The following is a 19,894-nucleotide window of genomic DNA, read 5'->3' as shown; positions in this document are numbered from 1 at the left end:
AGTCAGGTGACTCGTCATCGGACAACTATCGCGATACTTTGGACTACCGCGGGAGAACTGGAGTAAATGGCGGGATTGTCGACCCACCGTAATTCCTCATGAATGAAACAAGTGTATGTTTATCAATTATTATCTATCTATCTATCTATCTATCTATCTATCTATCTATCTATCTATCTATCTATCTATCTATCTATCTATCTATCTATCTATCTATCTATCTATCTATCTATCTATCTATCTATCTATCTATCTATCTATTTAGCGAGCTAGCTATTATCTTGCCGCTAACAAGTTCGCTAATTTAGCTAGCCGTTTTGCTAACTCGCGAAAATGTCCATTTTTTTCGTTTCTAGTGAGAAAAGTAAACGTCGCTACTCTAAGTACGATCCGAAAACTTAACTTTATTTACATAAAAATGTGTTTCAGTGCCTTTTGGGTTGTTGAAATGAGTTGGTTCCGATGAACTAATGTATATAGCGCAAACGTTGGAAAACTACAACTCCCAGAGTTCCGTAGGTGTAACGCGAAGCTACGGGAAGTCGGACGTTTTTTTTTTTTTTTTTTTTTTTGACAGCAGTCGCAGTCAGCCTGCGGACTGGGAAGCAACACAAACACACACAGACGCACGCACAGCGGCTGGAGCTGCAGAGGCGTGCGAGCGCTCGCTCGTCTCTTCGGCTCCTTCCTCCACCACGTCACCGAACCAGGACGTTGCTCATCTCCATCTGCTTGTTTTTTTTTCATTCTTCCTTTTTCTTGACTGCCGTCGCCATGAGGAGCTGACCGCGGGCATGCCGCGCAGCCAGCCCGGCAACGGCGCCCCTGCTCGGGCGAGGAGCGGAGCGTCGGTCCGCCGCTGAGCACCATCACCCGACCGAGTGAGTAAGCGCCGCCGCATGCGTACACAGCCGCAACCGCGTAGTGTGCACATGTCATGAACGTCCCGGTATTTCTCACGGATTTTTCTATATTTTGAGTTCCACTTGACCATGTGGGCGCACGGGCTCACGCATGCACGCACGGCACGCACAACTCCACACTTCACTTATGCTTTAGCTGACTTCGGGACTTTTGCTTGCATGCCAGAATAGTTGTATTTTTTTTTTGGGTTGTTTTCAACATGGAAGCTTTCAGACACTCATCATCATTATCGTCGTCACCATCCTCATCATCGGGAGTTTTCCTCACCCTCCTCCTCCTCTTCCTCCTTCTCACCCCCCCCCCTCCTCCCTCCCCCAGCTGTTGGAACACAACAGCAGCAGCAGCTCATCTTGCAGAGGCAACAGGGCCGCTTCTGCTTCTGCCGCGAGAGAAGGAGAGAGAGACGCTCGTCGTTGGTAATTATCAGCTCTCGCCTGTGCTTTGGTGCCGGTGGTGGTGGGGGGGAATGTTGGGGGGGGGGGTAAACGAGAGGGAAGTCAATGTCAGTGTCTGGCCGGTGACAGTTTGTTATTTAAGGGCCCCTCGGAGACGTGCGCTGGCTGCGCTGCGGCTTCCGTTAGTATGCAGACGGACGCTCAGTCTGTAGTGTGTGCTTGTGTGTGTGTGTGTGTGTCTCTCACAATGTCTCTCCCTAGTTCTCTCTCCCGATTGGCACATCCCACTTGGACGCCATGAATAATTCCGAACGTCGGAAAAAGGGAACGGCCTCGGCTTGGCACGCGGCGGCCGTCTTGTCAGTCTCCGGCGAACGTCCTTGTATTTGCGCGCGTGTCAGAGGAGATGGGAAGCGAGAGCGGCATTGTGCGCGCTACCTGTGCGAACGGGGGGCTAGTTGTCATGGCAACGGCCTTGTGGCGCCGTCGACGTCGCGCCTGTCCTCATTGGCGGGGTCAGCGCACCTAACACGCGTGCGTGCGTGCATGCTGGGAAGTCGCTTTTTGTGCGCAGCCCGCTGCAGTTTGCGGGCGTGTGGGTTGATGCCACAGCGACGCACGTTCCGGCCGCCGCCACTCGCCGACTGCGTTCTCGCATTATTTGGAGAAGTTACAAAAAAAGAGAAAGTGTCAAGAAGTCGTTGATTTTGTGTAACATTGGGGACAAAATGGAGTCTTGCGCAAACTTGTTGACGGGGAGGACGGCAATCAACCACATAACAAAACGCACTTCGGCAGGTAGTGAACACATAATCGCACCGATATTGCCGTAGTTCTGGAAATTTGAACACAAATTGCCGCCAGACATGCTGTATAATATTCACGGGCATATATTTTTTATCCTCTGGAAAAATGAGTAATGTTACTGCAGCTCGCACGATACACGTGTGTACGTTCTACCCCCGGTGGCCAAAAGGAGCAGCACAATGCACGCAAAATGTTGCGGTTCTTCACATTCCATCCGTACACGTTCCACGCTGCCTATCCTCACAACGGTCGCAGGAGGGACTGTACTATAATTAGTTGTATCGTTTTGTATTGTATTTCTTCTTTACATTATATTCCATTTTTATAGTCCTTTCTAAATTTGTGCTGTCTTTATTTCCAATCTATTAGTATTTCATTTTTTTTTTTATCAGGACAGTCTTTTGGGGGCCTTTTTTGGATGACATGTTATGTCAATACTCGCATAACTGTACTTGCGTGTCCCTCATTTACACATTGTTTACATACTTCGGTTCAGTCAAATCATTTTTTGGAATCCACCAGCAAACGTCTCTTTGTACAGCGATTCAAAGTGACAAAAGCGTAATTTTCCACTGTTTTGTAGGTTCCGCCTGATTGGCCTGGAGATGTCACATGATTGCATGCCCCTGTTGCGCGGTATCCACTTTGTCCAACTTTTCCACAAACGTACGTTTAATTAGATACACGTGGTGGGTTTTCATCGGTTTCCTCCCAAAACATGCGTGCTAGATAAATTGTAGCCTCTAAATTGCGTAGGGGTGTGAATGGTTTTTCGTTTATATGTGCCCTGCAATTGGCTGGTGACCAGTAGAGGGCGTACTGCGCCTCTCGCCCGGAGTCGGCTGGGATGGGCTGCAGCACGCCCGCGACCCGCGCGAGGATACGCTTTGTATATTTCAAGCAACCGCATAGTTTTGGGATGCCATAGTTCCTTTAGCCTAATTCCATAAAAAAATGCAAAACGCCATAGATGGGCGAATAAAGAGTACCGAGGTTGGAGTGCAGTAATTGTGTAAGCAACGGATATTTGAACAAAAAGTGTGGAGCGACACGTAAAATATAACCTTGACAAAAATGACTCAGTGTTGTTTACTGAGTTGTGACCATGTTAAAAAATACAATATTATAGATTGCTTTTTATTTTATTAAAGATACGTCGCCACAACTATTTTCCCCGTCAATGGGGAAAGATAGTTTTTTTTTTTTTTTTTTTTAGATGTCAGTGCTGTGACTCATGAGCTCGGTCACGGGAGTAATTGAACTTGTATCTCAAGGGACTATTCCACATTTGTTTTATGTATTTCTCAATGTTGGGCACTTGAGAACAGATCTTGGGAAAAATTCAAAGCAAAATGAAACCAAATTTTGTAATCTCATTACATCATGAGCGACAAAATGGTTCAAAACGGCTGCCGCGATCATGGCTGAGTATCCCAAAGTTTTTAAACAATGAAGAATGAGGCGACTTCCATCGAATTTCAGACCCGCTTATCCTCACAAGGTTCGCGGGAGTGCTCTAGCCTATCCCAGCTAACTTCGGGCGGAAGGCGGACAACCGCCCCAACTGGTCCCTCTCTCTCTTTTTTTTTTTTTTTTTTTTCAAATTAAAAAATTGAAAATCAAAACAAAACTAGTGCGGACTTCCAAAGCTGAGAGATTGAGAAAACCGCCTAGACGGAAAGCGCGCTTGGTGGTATGCGTGGTGAGCAGAGAGCCGCGATTGCACATGCCGATAAATATCACAGAAAAAGTGGGACACCGATGATCCGCGCGGCGCTGCAACCGCCGCAACCCGAGCCCCCCGCTCGTGGCGGATTTTGATGTCACGGTGACGCTTTTCGCTCTCTCTAACGCCTGTGCCCCCCCCCCCCCACCTCCTCCCCCCTCGCAGTGCTGGTTGCAGCTGGTTTACTTCTGATGGCGGGGAGGGAAACTTCAACCTCTCACCTTTGGGAGGCTGGCGGAGAAGAGAGGGATGATAGAGGGCAGAGGAAGAGGAGGGGGTGTGCAGGGGTCAGAGAACAGGAGAGCTGGAGGGAGGGAGAGCGGGCGAGCGGGCGAGTGGGCGAGTGTACCTCCCTAACAAGCTGGACAGAATCAGCTCAATTATTAAAGAGCAGCGAGAGATGGGGAAGAGGCGCGCTCGACACGCTGTCTGCGGCGCACACTTGTGTGTGTCTCGGGTTTTTGTGCTTAAACAAAACCAAAAAAAAAACAAGTCTCATTCTGCGCTCGTGCGTCAGAGTTCTGAAGTGCGAGCCCGCGTCTGCCTGCGTGCGTGCGTTTCAAAACAGTCGCGGCGAGGAGGGAGGGGCCGACGCTCGTTAGGGATTCTTCTCAACCCCCGTCCACGCTCGCACCGACGAACGCTACGCCATCCAGCTAGCCTGTCATCGCATCACCGCGAAGAGATAATCACAGCAGCCGGGGAGGGGGCGGGGGGGGGGTGGGGGCTGTTGATAGGCTTGTTTCTACCTTTTCCTCACCTCGTACGCACACGCGCAAGCACACCTTGAGAGAGCGTCCGTCCCCCCCCCCCCCCCCCCCCCGGGACGAAAGGATTCAGCCGCGAGAGATGTTCGCGTACGGCGCGTGCGTGCGAGCGAGCGTGAGAACGCACACTTCCTGAGAGAGGGATGAAGAGAGAGAAAGTGGAAGCTGGAGGTTGTCGGGGGTGGACGGAGATAAGGGAGGAAGAGCTGTCGGAGGAAAGAGGAAGATGGATGGATGCGTTGCGCATGCGCGCGTGAGCTAGACAGAAGTCGCCACTCGTGTGCGTTGCGGCCGCGGCGAGGTGTCGGCACCTGCGGCCGGAGGCGCTGACGGGGCGGCCGTTGTCGCCCGCACAGCCGGCGGGCGTCGCCCCGGCAACGGGCGCTGCGGCAGCGTTTCCCACGGCAACGGGCGGAAGAAGAGAGGAGACGGGAAGTCAGGGTCGCAGAGGCGGCGAGGGCCCCCCCCCCCCACTTTCTCTCGCGAGGAAGTGCGCCCTGGCCCCTCGGGGTCTCTGAACATACATTGGTGGGGGAGGGGGGGCCAGTTTAAGTACATCTTTGTGCTCATTTATTTTGTAGTTATTTTACAGTATATATTTTCATTTTCTTTAATTCTTTCTTTCATTTTTGATTGTCTTCACACAGTTATTTATTTATATATTTGCATTATTTTTGTTTTATTTTATAAAATATCTTCATTGTAATTTTTCTACATTTTTTAATTGAATTTTACTATTCTTGATTTTGTTTGTATTTTATTGCTATTATTTTTGTTTTCCATTTTTATATTTTATATTTTTATATTGTGTTTTCATTTTGAGAGTTTTGTGGGTGGGCAGGTAAAGGTGTGCGTTTATCATTCCTATTGAGGTTTTCTTTATTTTAATAATTATTATTTAATACCGTAATATGACATTTTTCTTATTTTCAAATGTATTTGACACGATATATTGTACGTGTCTGGGTGTTTTTTTGTGTGTGTATGTTGAAATTCACGTATTTGAATATATATTTGCTTTGTAATATGCGCGTGCATAGTTTGAAAGCACCTACAGCACCCGAAGACATTTTCGGTGCGTGCGTACTCTCAGTCATTCCGAGCTGGCGGTCGGTCATGTGACCCTCAACGTAACCCCCCCCCCCCCCCCCCCCCGCGCGCCCTCTCCTCCCCCATCGAAGCGGCGACAATCAGGAAACTGCCGGCAGGAGAGCGGCAGGAAACTGTCAGGCTGAGTCGAAGATGGGGAGACGGGCGAGGCTTGCGGGTGGGTGAGGAAGGGGCGATAGAGTCTGAAAATAACTCTGTTGTAGGTTCTCACAAACGAGGGGAGTTGGGTTCCATTCCCCCGCGTTCGCTTCCTTGGCCGCGTTTCTAGTTTGTGTTTACGTCCTCTTGCCACCTGTCTCGTCTTTTGTTATTTGCCCGCACGCGCGCTTGATGCGCGTCGCTCATCACGAACATCATTAGGAAGTAACTTTGCGTCCGCCGAGGGGAAGGCAGGAGGAGGTGAGGGGGTTCCGGGGGATGGATGGGGTCGCGCGGGAGGCCGAGGACACGGCCTCGAATCGTCGGAGGGCGGGGGGCGGAGGTTGTCCTGTAGAAGGGGGTGAAAATGGAGGTCGGGGTCTGGGTTGAGGAGGAACAATCTGCCTGCGTGGGTTTCCTCCGGGTGGGCACCTCCGGTTTTCTCCCACATCCCAAAAAAATCCAACATTCATCGGACACTCTAAATTGCCCCTAGGTGTGATTGTGAGTGTGATTGTTTGTCTCAGTGTGGCCTGCGGTTGCCTGGCAACCAGTTCAGGGTGTACCCCGCCTCCGGCACTCCCCGCGACCCTTGTGAGGATAAGCGGCGAAGAAAATGGACGGATGATTATAGTAGCGATGATAGACAAGACAACTCGACGTCATCGATCATTGAACCGTTCTCGTTTCAGTTGTGGAATTGTTTTGTGGCCTTCCGCCTCCAAAGCGCGAGTTCGCTGACGCTGGCCCCGCCTCCCGACCCGCTCGTCCAATCCCGTGCAGACGCCTCCCAAGGCCTCGCAGGCAGTCACAACTTGTATAACGCCGTACGGCAATTCACGCAACACGGATGCTGGGTCACGACTCGCTCCGGTACTCTAATAAAAGACAGAATCCTTCGTAACGTGCGATAATAAGTCGAGTAACGACCCTGCTGTCGTGTTACGTGGATTGTCGCTAGAATTCGAGTTAAAACAGTCGCTGAGGCGCTGAAGGAGGCAGAGGAGCGCTCCGTGGGAGGGCGTCTGCGACGGGAGGACCTCGCGCGAATTCGCTAATTGACGGCTGACGGCTCGTCAGCTAGCGTTAGCGGTTGCCTTTTCACACGGGCGGGCGTTCAAAGCGCTTGTGCTTTTGTTGGAGTCGGGACCAGACTCGACGCTGCCCGTCTCGCTTTTTCTTTCAATATTTCCACAAGCTGGAGGCGAGATTTATGCGTGGCTCCACCACCACCGGTTGCGCCGGCGTTATTTAAGGCCAGAACGCGTGATTGCGTCTTTTGAGTCGAGGCGTCGAACGGCAAAGTTTCAAGGCAGATTTCCTTTTGACCATTTTCTACAGCTTTTCGACGAGTTCTCCCCGAATGTTTAGTCACGCCGCGGTAGTGTGAAGCGGGTGTCCCCTGTCAAGACGCATGCCAGGCCAATAGGTGGCACTGTAACTTTAAAGGGCCTGACTTTTTTTTTTTTTTTTTTTTTTTTGGGCAACCAACCGCCCGAAGCGGTTTGCGGGTGCGGCCTTGTTGTCCGAGCTGTCACCTTTCCTCCGGCGCCGACGTCAACGCCGTCCCCGGGGACCCGTCTGACCCACATCTTGCCCCCCGTTTCCCGCGTTGATCTCGCACCCCATCGTCTTCCTGCCCCCCCCCCCCCACTCACCCTCCCTTACGCCTCCCCATGCTGTTTCCATGCTGCTGCCTGTCTCTTAGCAACAACTGCACACCCGTCGGTGCTCCGCGAGCGCTTTTACAAACACACCCAGGAAGACGCGTTGGCTCACGCGTGCACGCACACACCGAGCGGCTCTATCTAGTTCCTCATTGAGCGCCGGCGGCAGGCGCGTGCGCCCGAGACAGATGAGAGGGAGTGCACATGTGCGACGGTGCAACGCTGCTCCCTGCGGGGGCAACGGGCCAAACTCTTGCGCGTGCTCTCGCACAAGCGCACACGCAAAGGGCTGTTGTGTACTCGCTGGTCTTTGTCACACACGCACACAACTTGAGCACGAGGAGGAATTTATCAGAATGGCGGCCGATTGATTCCAAAAGTGTTTGTTTAAACAATGAATCATAGCGCACACATGCGCGCACGTATTTGTATGTTTGTCCTCGTGTGTTTGTCTTTATGTGCAAATGGAGGCGAAGCGTGTGGGCGGATGAAGCTGTTGCGGCATATTTGCACGTGCGTGCACGCGCCGTCGCCGTGTGTCACTCACAGCGTGCGGCGCTCGCGTGTGTTTAATTAAAGCATGTGTTTGTCTCTCCATCGCACACGCGCGCGGGTCAGAGGGATGATTAATTAATGAACGCCGTTAATTAGAGATGGGAGGAAAGGAAAGTGCAGGCGGAAGAAGTGCGAGAATGGCGAGAAAGTCGGGGGGTGAGAGTCGGCGCGAAGACGCGCAGAAGAAGAAGGGGCGAGGACGGAAGTGAACGCGGGGGGGGGGACGCGGGTCGACGGAAGGGCACGCCGGGAAGCGGGTGTGTGTGTGGGGGGGTGGGGGGGGGGCTAAATGAAAGTTGGGTGATGCTCGAGGACGGGAGAGAGTTAGAAAGTGGGGGTGTCACAGATACCTTCTCACATCTTCGCTGCTTTCTTCCATCTGTCACATCTCCCACGTTTCGCCTCTTATTTTCTTAAAACACACTCACACATGCAACACACTCCTCCCTCCCAGACTCCCTCGCCCCCCCCCCACCCCCACTCCCTCCACACTTCCTCCCCCCACACCGCTTCCTCTCTAATCACAGCCATATGTTGGTGAGGGAGACGCAGAGGTGGCGTGTTGTGTCGCGAGCGCTGTTGTGTGTTCCGCCGCGTGCACGTGTGACCGACACACAAACGCGCACGCGCACACACACACAGACACACACCCTCTTATCATCATTTCGACTGTCACCCCGACGTCTTCATCCACTTTGCACCTCGAGCCTCATCACCACTCTGCTTCCCCCTGGCGGCCGCTCTTATATTCACACCACAGGACTGTTTTCGTTCCAGTATTTCCGATTCCTGCCGCGAATGAATTGCACGTCGCAGCCGGTCGCCACCGCTATAAATCCACGGTCGGCCGTTGAAATGTCCAAAATGGCATAAAATGTAAACTTTGCTCCCATTTACGTGCACGGCAGGACACACTCCCAAAGAACCACATTTACTGTGTACTCATCTCTTATTCTCTTCTTTTTCTTTTCTTTTTTTTTTTTTTTTGCTCTGCTCTTCTTCACCTTCACCCTAGACTCTCTCCCCCCACCCCACCCCCCACCTCCCTCCATCTCACATCTTTTCTACCACTCACAGCTACCATGGGCAACGCACGGAGCAGAGGGGATGCGGCTGGAGAGACACAAAGTGTGCGAATCGCTGCTGCCCACTGCAGTATTGATGACCCGATGATCCCCTGCAGAACTCTGCCAGCCGGGCAGACGGAGTGAGGTGAGCCCCGGAATCCGAATCAGCCGGCGAGCCGGCGGCGGCGAACGGAGGAGCGGGACGTGAATGGTAGGTGTGGGGACTAATTGCACCGCTGCTGTGTGGGCGGAAACACTAAAATTTAAAATATAATATGCAACAAAATGTATAAACGCCGTACAAAAAAAAAAAGTCTTACAGCAGATTTGTTGATTTATAGAGCATTAATTTACTCACCTGCAGTTGGTGAGGAGGCGTAAAATGGAGTAGGAGGACTTTAATTTCTGCCCAGTTTTGGATGAATAATAAATTGTTATGCGTATGTTGCAATTAATTTGAATTGACAACAGACCTTGAAAGTATAAATGAAAAGTTCGTCGAAAACATCGAAATGGCGGCCAAATAATTACTCGTCGTCGTAAAAAAGGAGCCACCTGCGCGTGATTTCATCGTGGCTGAAAAATCATTTCGTCACACTTCAATGCATGTTTGCGCGCCCTGGTCGGTGCTGCTGTTTTCCATACGTTTGCATCTTCAGGTGGTTGAATCGTCTTGGCAACGCTATCGGACGTCAGAAGAGAGGCCCGCTCGATGCCCACTGGATGAGCGGCGAGGGGAAAAGGCTGCGAGCTCTTGTCCAAAGGGCTCCTGGCTCACCATGCCCTGCCGCCGGTGACCGCCGGTGACTGCCGGTGAACCCCGACCCCCTTCCTGCGCAAGCCCCACGCTGGCCAACGGCGGGCACCCCACCTACCCACCGGGACGGGCCGCGACCGGCGCCGAGCTGCTCGGAAGCATGCAAACGCACGTCGACAGGCACACGCTTTCCCACGCCAATTTGGACTCTTGCGGTTCTGTCGGCACCCAACAGTCCAGAACTCTCCGCACGGCGCCACCTCAGGCCTTGTCTTTAGCGCTCGGCAATCATCCGGCCTCGGCCAATCGGGCTGCAGAAATGGACGTACCAGCAAATGTTTGTCCGAACGCCGGGGAACGCTCGTCCCCTCTCATTGTGGAGGCCGAGAGGAAGTACGCGCTGCGCAGCTCCGGACGTTCCCGCTTCCCATGTCACGTGCGCAAATCCTCCCGGCTCCGTCGAACCCCGGAGGACGGCGAGAGGAGGGCCGAGAGGGAGAGAGCGGACGAAGACTCGGCGGAAGCTTCCGAGGAGAAGATCTGGAGGGTTAAAGAAGAGGAGCTGGCGGAGGAAAATGTCCCGAAAAAAGAGCAACCAGCAATGGAGGCTGTCATCGCCGCAGCTTCCTGCCCCGCAGACGTTCCTCTCGCCCTAACTCTACCAAAACCCGTACCTAAAGTAAGCCCAAAACCCGCACCCCGACTCGGGCACAGACCTGGACCTAAATCTCGCTCGAGGCCCGCTCCCAAGTCAGTCCAGAGACCCGGTCCTAAAAGTGTGATGAGACAGCGTCTGGCAGTGCAGGCGGCGTTGCAGTGTGCCGCCGCCGCCGCCGCCGCTCATCTCCCGCCGGTGCCGCTCGTGAAAAAGGAGGTGCAGATTTTCTCTCCCAACGGTCGGCGGTGCGGACGTTTTGTCGGAGTGAGTTGTGTTGAATTTGTGACGCGGATTAAAAGGGTTTTGCATGTCCGGAACAGGCGTCCGGACAGCTTTTCCGCACCCGTGTTTTACTCTGTTTTTTTTTTTTTTTTTTTTTTTTTTTTCTGTGCTGCACAGGTGAGGCGGATCGTGGTCAAGGTGGCTCGCATTCCTGTCAACCTCGGCCGGAGACAGAAAAGCTACAAGATCTCCAATTTGGAGACGATTGCGGCGCCGGAGAAGGGCAACAGCGTCCCTGCGGAGGGCCCCGAAGTGGCGAAGGAGACCACGGCGTTCCTCCGTATGAAGAACAACGGCAAGAGCGTCATGGTCATGTTCCCGCCCGGAGAGCTGCCGCTCATCATTAAGCGCAGGCGGGGGCGACCGCCCAAACAGCCGGTGGTGATGGTACCGGGGGAGGCCCCTGCGCCGTGCGCCGACGGAGACCAGCTCAAGAAGCCCCGCAGGAGGCGGCGGACCAAACTCCCTTGTCCGTATCCATCGTACGTCGGTGACACAAACGACGTGAAGACCGAGTACGGGGACGTCCTATCCAAACTGGCCTTTTTGAACCGCCAGCCGCCCGCCACCGGCCGATGCTCCCCCCCCCGCTGTTGGACGCCGAGCGAGCCGGAAAGCTTTCACACCCCGTCGGAAAACCCGGGAATATCCACCCTGCTGCACCGGCTCACCGGATTTCGACGGCCCCGGGGCAGCAGAGGAGGGGGCGCCGGGAGGGGCGGCGGCGCTGCAGGGGGCGCCGGGGGCGGCGAGCACAACAAGAGCACCTTCTGTGACTTCTTTGAGTCCATCGGCAAGAAGCGCAAACTGAGCCCACTCTCTGAGCACGGATTACCCAGAAAAAGGGGGAAGGGCGTTGGGGGCGTCGGCCGAGGGGGGGGTGTGGTCGGAACCGGGCTCGGGAGTGAGAAGACGGTAAGAAAGAGACGGGTGAGGAAAAACGGCACATTGAAAGGGGAGGGGCTGTGCACGGGACCGGACTGGCCCAATGGTTCAGGGGGCTGGGGCGAGGAGGACGCTGACAAACGCTACCAGCTGTGCGGCTCCACTAGGGGGGGCTTCCCCTCCTGCGAGGTCGGCAGGAGGGACGCCTACTGCCGAGGAAGCAAGGGGGTCCGGCAAGCTGGGGAGGACTCGCAAAGTCTGTTTGCAGGATATTTCCGGTCCCTGCTGGACTCGGATGACTCGTCTGAACTTTTGGAGATCGCGCATTCAAACGCACGCAAAGCTTCATCCGCTCACGGTTTTGAAGCATCCAGCCTGGCGACGGGTCACCGATGGTCCCCAGGCATCCCCAAATGGGGACCCAACGGAGCGAGTTCCGTAGCGGAAGGTCCCACGCAGATGCATTGCTTCTCAGCCGGGCCTCCTTACAACTTTGCCAGCCAGACTCAAACGTCGCCCACCCCTTCCAGCTACCCCAAATCCACCCCTCCGTCCATCTCGCACTCTCCCTGCTCCCCTCACCCCGCCGGCTACGGCCACTACTCTCCCGCCTACGCCCCCCCTTCTTGCGGCGGGCCCCAGAGATCCTCGGACTGCAGTTTTTCATACAGCGGCAGCGGAAAAAACGGAGTCCTCGACCGCGGTCAGATGGGCTACTCCGGCTACCAGGTGGCGGCCAGGAAGGGCTACGGTGCAAGTCCCGCCGCTGGGCCCATGTCGCCGGGTGGAGGGTACATGTCGGTGGCCAAAGGGAGCCCCTTTAGCTCCTCATCCTCACCAGAGTGTTACAAACAGTACAACAGCAACCAGTGGAGCTTCAGGTACGTCCCGCTATGAATGGACCTCGCAAAAAAATGTCCGCTTTTCTAATCTGTTGCTTTACGTGATGTTTTGCAGACAAAGTTACGGTGGGTGGTCAGCCGACAATTTTGGACCTCAGGCTTACAGTGAATACGGCTCCAGTGAATCAAAGGACATCTTGGACATCTCCAACTACACCCCCCAGAACGCCAAGAGACCCGCTTTCCCCGAGAGTCTGTCGGAGTCCTCCTCCGACTCGTCGCATCCGGGTTCGGGGGCGGCCGGGAGTGGCCCTCCTTCCATGGGGGGCGTCTTAAAGCAGAGCGAGGCGGCCGGCGGGGACGGAGCTCAGTCCAGCCTGTCCAGCCTGGAAAAGCTGATGATCGACTGGCACGAGAGCGCCTCGGCGCCCTCCTACAACTGGAGCCAGAATGTCCTCTTCCAAGGCAGCGGGACCAGCAAGCCCGGCCGGGGGCGCAGGAAACGGACGGAACAGCCGGAAAAAGACGGGGGCTCCGTTTTGCACACGGATTCCCCGTCCAGTCCCTCACCAACGATCACACCCAAGCGTGGAGGGGGCGGGGGGCGGGGCCGAGGTTCCAGAGGAGGCCGGGGGGGGATGTCCGGGTGCCCGAGAGAGCGTCTTTCGGGTTCCAAAGGGAGGGGGAAAGCTGCCGCGGCTTCTTCGGGTCTGGAGACTTCTGCCGTATTCCAGGAGGGTCTGGACTATTACAGCGGAGACAGTAGCAGCCTCTCTCCCTTGGCTACGCCCAATTCCGCACCGCCTTCCAGCTACCTCCAGGACCCCTGCGAGTACCCGTCCCCTTATTCGGCCAACCCCTCCACGCCATCTTCTGAGGAGCGCTATCCAGCCTTGTACCCCGGAGAGTCCTCCTCGTCGCTGTCACCCGGTGTGTCGTCTCCCCCTTACGCTGCCAAACCTCAGTCCTACCACCTCGTTTCTTCTCGAACCTTTTCCCCGTCCTGCTCCCCTCTGCCGCGGGCGACAGCCCACTGCAGCTCGGCCATGAGCCCCTCGTACCGCCCCCCTCCCAAAGAAGCGGCGTTCTCTCAGTACGACTCGCCCAGCTACTGCGGCTCGCCGTACTGGTACGGACAGACGTCGCACAGCAGCACGCCCAGCCCGAGCACCCACCCGCACACGAGTCCGCACGCCGGCACTCACGGGAACCTGCTGGCGAGCCCCAACGCGCACATGAACCCGCCGCCCCACGACCCGCAGCATCATCTTAGCTCCCACGCCAAGCCCTACGCCGCCGGCGCCCTCGCTCACACGCACGTCAACAATCAGCCCCAGGCCGCCGCCCACTCGGCGCCCTCGCTCTACGACGAGTGCGGCGCCGCGACCGCCCACAAGCAAGAGCTGATGCGGCGGCAGGGCCTTCTGACGCCGCCCCCCTTCGCCAAAAGCGCCCCGGAGGAGGACTCCGGCGCTTACTCGCTGTCCCAGCTTTCCTGCCAAGCCGCGGGGCACCGCTACCCATCGCAGGCGTCGCAGCAGGGAGGCGGGGTGCTGTGCCAGCTTCTGGAGCAGGGCCACGACGACGGCTTCAGCGTGACCAGTCTGTAACAGCAGGTTTGCCGTTTATGCATTTCTTTCAGGCCGCAAAGATGTGATATATGAAAAATACGCACCGAGGGAAGCAGTTCAGATTTCGGCCCTGCTGTTACATCACAGCAGCGCAAATTTACATAATCCCACCCTGGCATCAATTTTCTCCCCCCTTTTCGGAACCACAACCACATGACCGTTTTAAGATTCTGCCTGCTGTGTCGTCACAATTTTGTGGTTCTTTTCAACTTTTAATCTGACTTTTTCCCTTGTTGTCTTTGTCCTTCTGCTTCCAGGTGCGTTCAATCGACGCTTTTGGAAGCATTTTGCCCCCCCCCCGACCCCCCCCCCCCCCTTTACCTCGCTTTTGTACGCTTTGACTTCTTTGTGGAAGACTGGAAGGGTGAGAATTTTTAGCTGCCAGCTTTCTTGGGGACATTGAAGCTTTAATTCTCCGGCACTGACAATCAAGATCAACCTGCGAGCACACGCACGGACGCAACGTGCGCAAAGAGTCATGCAAGTCGGACTCCAAACGGTTCCGTTTTTTTTTTTTTTTTCTTTTTTTTTTTCCCCGGGGTATCTTTTTTCCCCCCCCGTTGCTTTCTTTGTTCCCGCCTCTCGCCGCTGCGCACGCTTTTGAAAACGCCCCCCCTCCTCGTGTGGACCCCCACCCCTTGCCGCTCTTGAGACACCAGCATCTGTACATACTCTCCTACATGCTCTTCTGCGCCCCGTCTCTTGCTGTCTCGACTCCGCCCGAAGGACCCCAGAGTTCCGTGCGTTGTGCGCGCCTCTGCGGGGGTCCCAACGAGTGGGCTTTCTTTCACTCGCTCCCTTCTTCTTTCTGTTCTGTGGTCTCGTTGTTGTCGTTCGGTGGGTTTTTTGTGACGCGAAATCCCCCCTTCCCCCCTCCCAAAAAAAAAAAAAAAAGAAGTTGTATATCTGTCCGTTACATATGTATGTATGTATGTAACCGAGGTGCAAAAATATTTAAATACACATTCTGTTCTTGCCATTGGTAACGTGGCGTGTGCGTGCGGTGTCTAATTCGCGCCCTTCTGAGGGATTATGACGAGGCGGCAAGTTGGGGTTTAACTCCGGCTGTCTGGGAGCGAGAGCGAGAGTGCAGGCGAGGACAGAAATTGGGGAGGGGAGGAGGCGGCAAGCGTGAGGGGAACGGATGGCCGCTCGGCAGGAAATCCGAGCGCTTCGGATTCACCGCTCCAGCGGCTCGACAGACGGGCCACCCGATTGGCCGCGTCTGGCGTGTACTGTACGCACAGTTTGTCGACAGGCTGACGAAACGGGTGCGCCTGCCGGGGCGCGGCGATAGGAGGGCGCCCCAAAACGCCGCAGAACGACGTGACTCTGAACTCGGTGAGCGACAGACGTTTTCACGGCCGGGGTGTGCATTTCGCCAGACGTTCAAAAGCGTTCGTTAGGAAAAAGAAAGGAGGGGGAAAAAAAAAAAAAAAGTTTGTTCCTGGCTTTTTACGTTCCTTTATCATCAGCATGGGTCGGTTTCTGAATGAAAAGCGGAAATTCAATATTTTCTCCCGCAAACAAAATATGGAGACCTGGACTAAGTCCTCTGATTCTAATTTGTACTGTACAGCAGCTGCAGCCAAATGCAGGACCTGAGAGAAACCATATTTGGTCATTTCAAATGGAAGAATTTGGGGAATATGTTGCTCAACTCATTTTCATCATTTCCAAAAAAATGACCATTGAATTCCTGATGTTCTGTCATTCAGTTTTTGCGTAAAGAGAAGCTACAGGAAAAGAAAACACGACCTTCCAGGTGCCCTAGAAAGGGTTAATCACTATCTTCTGCTGTTGCTAGGTGATAACATCTGCAGTGTGCGCACTATTATTTTTTCATCTTAATTCATGGCTCTTTGTTATTATCACAAAAAAAATGTGTAGCTAAAACTAACATTAGTGTACCGGCAGACCTGACTCCATTTTTTTTTAATATTCCTGCGTCTGTCTGTGACTCCCGAGTTGCTTAGGAACAAGACAATGTATAAATATTTTCTAATTACCTGGGCATTGCTAATATATATGATTTTACTCATTTATGACACGTGGATCAGAGGTTGCTGCGGTATAATCCTTTTGAATTCTAAAAACTGGGTCGCAAGATTGTGACATCACAAATGGCAAGGAAATTAAAAGCCGCCCCCGGCGGGGTCCGTGAGCCGAGCCGGGCAGGGGAAGGGGGGGGGGGGGGTGTCTAGGCCGGGACTTTCTGGCTGGCGGCCCTCCGGAGCCGAACGCGAGGGTCGGGTCGGCGATGCCCGGCAGCGGCGCTCCTTCTTCTGCCCCCCACTCCGACGCCGCCGCTCACGTTCCGACCCGTGGCGATCCCGCACAGGAGGAGCCCGAAGCCGCCGCGGTTCCGTCCGTCACGATCATCCAGCCGGGAGGGAGGGAGGCGGCGGAAGGAGCGCGCGCATACGAAGACGAGAACGGGATGATCCGGCAGCAGGTACGCGGCGTTGCGCGAGAGAAACTCATTTTATGTTCGGCTTACGTTTTTATCTCTGGTTTCAGCAAAGCTCCTGAAGCCCGGGCCGACAGGTCGGTGCCAAACAGGTGAGCGTGCGTGAGTGAGTGAGACATCTCCGATCGCCCCTTCCTTGTCTCATTGATTTTTTTTTTTTTTTAATGGGTCAGGTAAATACTGAGTTTAAACAAATTAAAGGCCAATTTACCTTCCGGGTTAGACTGTCGGCCTCACATTTCTGAGGACCAGGGTTCAATCCCGGGCCCGCCTGTGTGGAGTTTGCATGTTCTACCCGTGCCTACGTGGCTTTTCTCCGGGTGTGCAGTTTCCTCCCACATCCCAAAAACATGCGACATTAACTGGACACTCTAAGTTGCCCGTAGGTGCGGCTGTTTGTCTCGATGTGCCCTGTGATTGGCCGGCGACCAGTTCAGGGTGTACCCTGCCCTGGGATAGGCTCCGGCACTCCCCGCGACCCTCGTGAGGATAAGCGCTGAAGAAAATGGATGGATGGATAAGCAAATGAAACTTTCATTTAAAGAAAAATTTTGCCAAACTTTGCCCATTCGTTTGTGAGACGTCAGTGCGCCTGTTAATGCTCTGCACGTATTATGATAATTTGAAAAGATTTTATGTTGTCTGGAAAAAAATAACGTATTCATGTTGCAAATCAGAGAACGTGTCATCCCCCCCCCCCCCCCCAATCATTCATTTGATGCGTGCTCATGGCCCCGGCATGACAGAACAGGTGGGGGGCAGTTGTTATCCTCGTGTGTTTTTCAGCATTTGGCCTTCCCGACCTCCATCAACGCGGCCTCCCAAAAGTCCTCGACCCCCCCCCCCCCCCCCGTCTTTTTCTTCACTTTTTTTTCTGCTCAAGGCTAAACTCTGACTCATTCCAGTGATTCATTGCCCCCCCCCCCACCCCATCCCCACTCAGCTCTGTTGCCATGCCGACCAAAGAGCTCAGTCTGGGGAGGAGAGGGGGGGGCTTTAAATACATTGCTACATATGTAACCATAGCGCCTCAGTCATAACAAATCGAAAAAAGTGATGAAATAAGTGCTATGACGGTCCCAGCTATGGTTAATATTTTTTATTCTTGACAAAAATGCCCAAATTTGTCTTTGAACTCATTCACTCAGCAGCTGTTTCCAAAGCAGAGTTCTCCAAAAATCCCGCCGTTCGTCCGCAAAATAAAGAAAAAGTAGACTCGTCCGTCACCACAAAAAAAGTTTCTCTCGAGGTTGACTTCACCAAGAACGTGTACCAAAAAAAAATGCTTTTTTTTCCATGTTTTTTAGAAATTGTCTAAAATCGAGTAATCGAGGATTTTATTTTCACAGTTATAAAAGTAATTCTGACGAGTATTACAGCAAATATTCTTGGTTGGTAAGTGTTACATTTACTTATGAAGTGTTTGCTGCCTAAACTGTTTTTTAACTTTGAACTCGTTGCCATTTTTCTCCTTCATAATCGACGTAGGAAGCCCAGATTCACTTCCTCATCTTTATCTTCCACTCAAAAGCTGTGCTGGTCTTAAATTCAAAGGGATGCCACGCCGTCGTTATTTATGACAGTGCTTTATAAACAGACAAGGGGGGGGGGGGCTCTCTTCCACGCCTTCCCGCTGGGAAACGCACTTGAGGAACATCAAAACGTTTGAAGCGCCGTTCCTGAATAGAAACCTCGGCGGCGGCGAGGGAGTTAACGCCGAGCGCTCGGGCTCGGTGTTCCCGAGCCGTTTTGAGACTTTATGGCCTCATTTGCGAGCCTGTTGCGGCACATTACGCCGAGCGCCTAACTGGCAATAAACCTTAAGTAGCGCTGCCGACGTTGCCTCTTAAATACAGATTTTTTGGGGGTTATTTTTTGTTCTCTTCTTCTCTCTTGTGATTTGGATTTTTTCGCTTTTTGAAGAAGCTTTTTTTTTTTTTTTTTTTTACTTACTTTGGGGTTTTTGTTTTGCAGGATCACATGACAAAGGTAAGCAGATGCACCAGATTTTTTTTGCTGATGATCAATAGATTTCGTCCCCCATTGTCAGTGTGCGGCCCGGAACCGGTCCACGGGCCAGTGGTTGCCCACCTCTATACTCAAGGTGATTTTGTCTTGTCCGGTTGGATCCGAGCCTTTGGAGCTGCAGCCTTAGGCCCAAGATGGGCCCTCATTTCTCTGCAGAACCTGAACGCATCATGCCACAGGTAAGTTGTGTACTGGGCACCCCTCCACCCCCTCAAAAAAAATGATTTTCAAATTAAAATAAACGCATTTGGGCACCTCCAGGCCAGGTTGTCTTGGTCCAAACTGCCAATGAGGACTCACGACGGGAAACGCGCAAGCACTCGGACATTTCAGTTTCGAGCGGTTGTCTTTTTCTTCAATAATCTTCGGGGGGGTTTGTTCTCGTCCAACGTCGTGTGCAAATGATCGATGTCGCGTAACAACCAGCGTCCGCTTCTTCCTATGTCTCATTAGAGCTTTTTTGTTTGTTTTTGTGGTCTTCAGCCGAAGCGCTCGAGAGTTCCCTCGGCGGGTCACGTCCAGGCGAGACCCCCTCCCCCCGGCCTACAAGTGTCTCCTTCCTCCTGGCAACACCCTGCGTGTTGTGTAGTCCTCCAGGTGGGTGTGATGAGTTTTTAAGAAAGTGTGTGTACGCAGTGTGTCCAACACCCCCCCCCCCCCATCACCACCACCAACACGGACAGCGGAGACGCAGATTTGCCAAGGACGACGACGTCTTTGGGCCGCCGTGCGCTGCAACGCTCTGGCGGGTCGCGCCGCGGGACGCCTCGCAGTAAGACGCGCGCACGCACATTGTAGAAAAGAGGGTGCCGAGGCAAATACTGTATACCTCGGAGCCCATCATGAACACAAAAGAGGCTCCTACTTATGTTCCTATAGCAACAGAGCTCTGCGCCATCCGCGGCTGCCATGGCAACAGAGCCTTCGGGCTCAATCGCGCCTTGCGGTCACAAGAGGGCGCTACGTACACACTCGGATGAGCGGTGGGGAGATTTAGTGAATGGGCTGCTCCTTATTATCATGACATATTACAGTATCATCACAATCAGCTTTATAGGCCAAGTATGTAATAACACACAAGGAATTTGTCTCCAGTAGTTGGTGCCGCCCTAGTATGAAGTATGAAGAAAAATAGACGGGGAACTTTTTTTTTCATGTCATGTCAATGTTGCTTTTTAAAAAAAC

At 53.5% G+C, this 19,894-nt stretch overlaps 1 protein-coding gene across 3 annotated transcripts; it reads left to right on the top strand.

Annotated features, from left to right (window-relative positions):
* Positions 1-43: 43 nt before the first annotated feature.
* On the top strand, positions 44-16,161 carry ahdc1 (AT hook, DNA binding motif, containing 1). Of its 3 annotated transcripts, XM_061822342.1 has the most exons (8): positions 97-113; positions 578-881; positions 1,243-1,340; positions 9,167-9,301; positions 9,816-10,835; positions 10,971-12,619; positions 12,696-14,196; positions 14,469-16,161. In XM_061822342.1, exons 5-7 carry the CDS (start codon positions 10,074-10,076, stop codon positions 14,188-14,190), a joined length of 3,906 nt encoding a protein of 1,301 aa, XP_061678326.1. In that variant the 5' UTR covers positions 97-113; positions 578-881; positions 1,243-1,340; positions 9,167-9,301; positions 9,816-10,073; the 3' UTR covers positions 14,191-14,196; positions 14,469-16,161. The 3 variants fall into 3 exon arrangements, with proteins under 3 accessions (XP_061678331.1, XP_061678315.1, XP_061678326.1); XM_061822347.1 differs by having other exon boundaries at positions 44-881; positions 9,167-9,367; XM_061822331.1 differs by having other exon boundaries at positions 44-881; positions 9,105-9,301.
* The last annotated feature ends 3,733 nt before the right edge of the window (positions 16,162-19,894 follow it).

Source organism: Syngnathoides biaculeatus, chromosome 1, assembly GCF_019802595.1.
Source record: "Syngnathoides biaculeatus isolate LvHL_M chromosome 1, ASM1980259v1, whole genome shotgun sequence".
Taxonomy (NCBI): domain Eukaryota; kingdom Metazoa; phylum Chordata; class Actinopteri; order Syngnathiformes; family Syngnathidae; genus Syngnathoides; species Syngnathoides biaculeatus.
The sequence above is the reverse complement of the archived record's forward strand: the minus strand, read 5'-3'. Positions and strand labels throughout refer to the sequence as shown.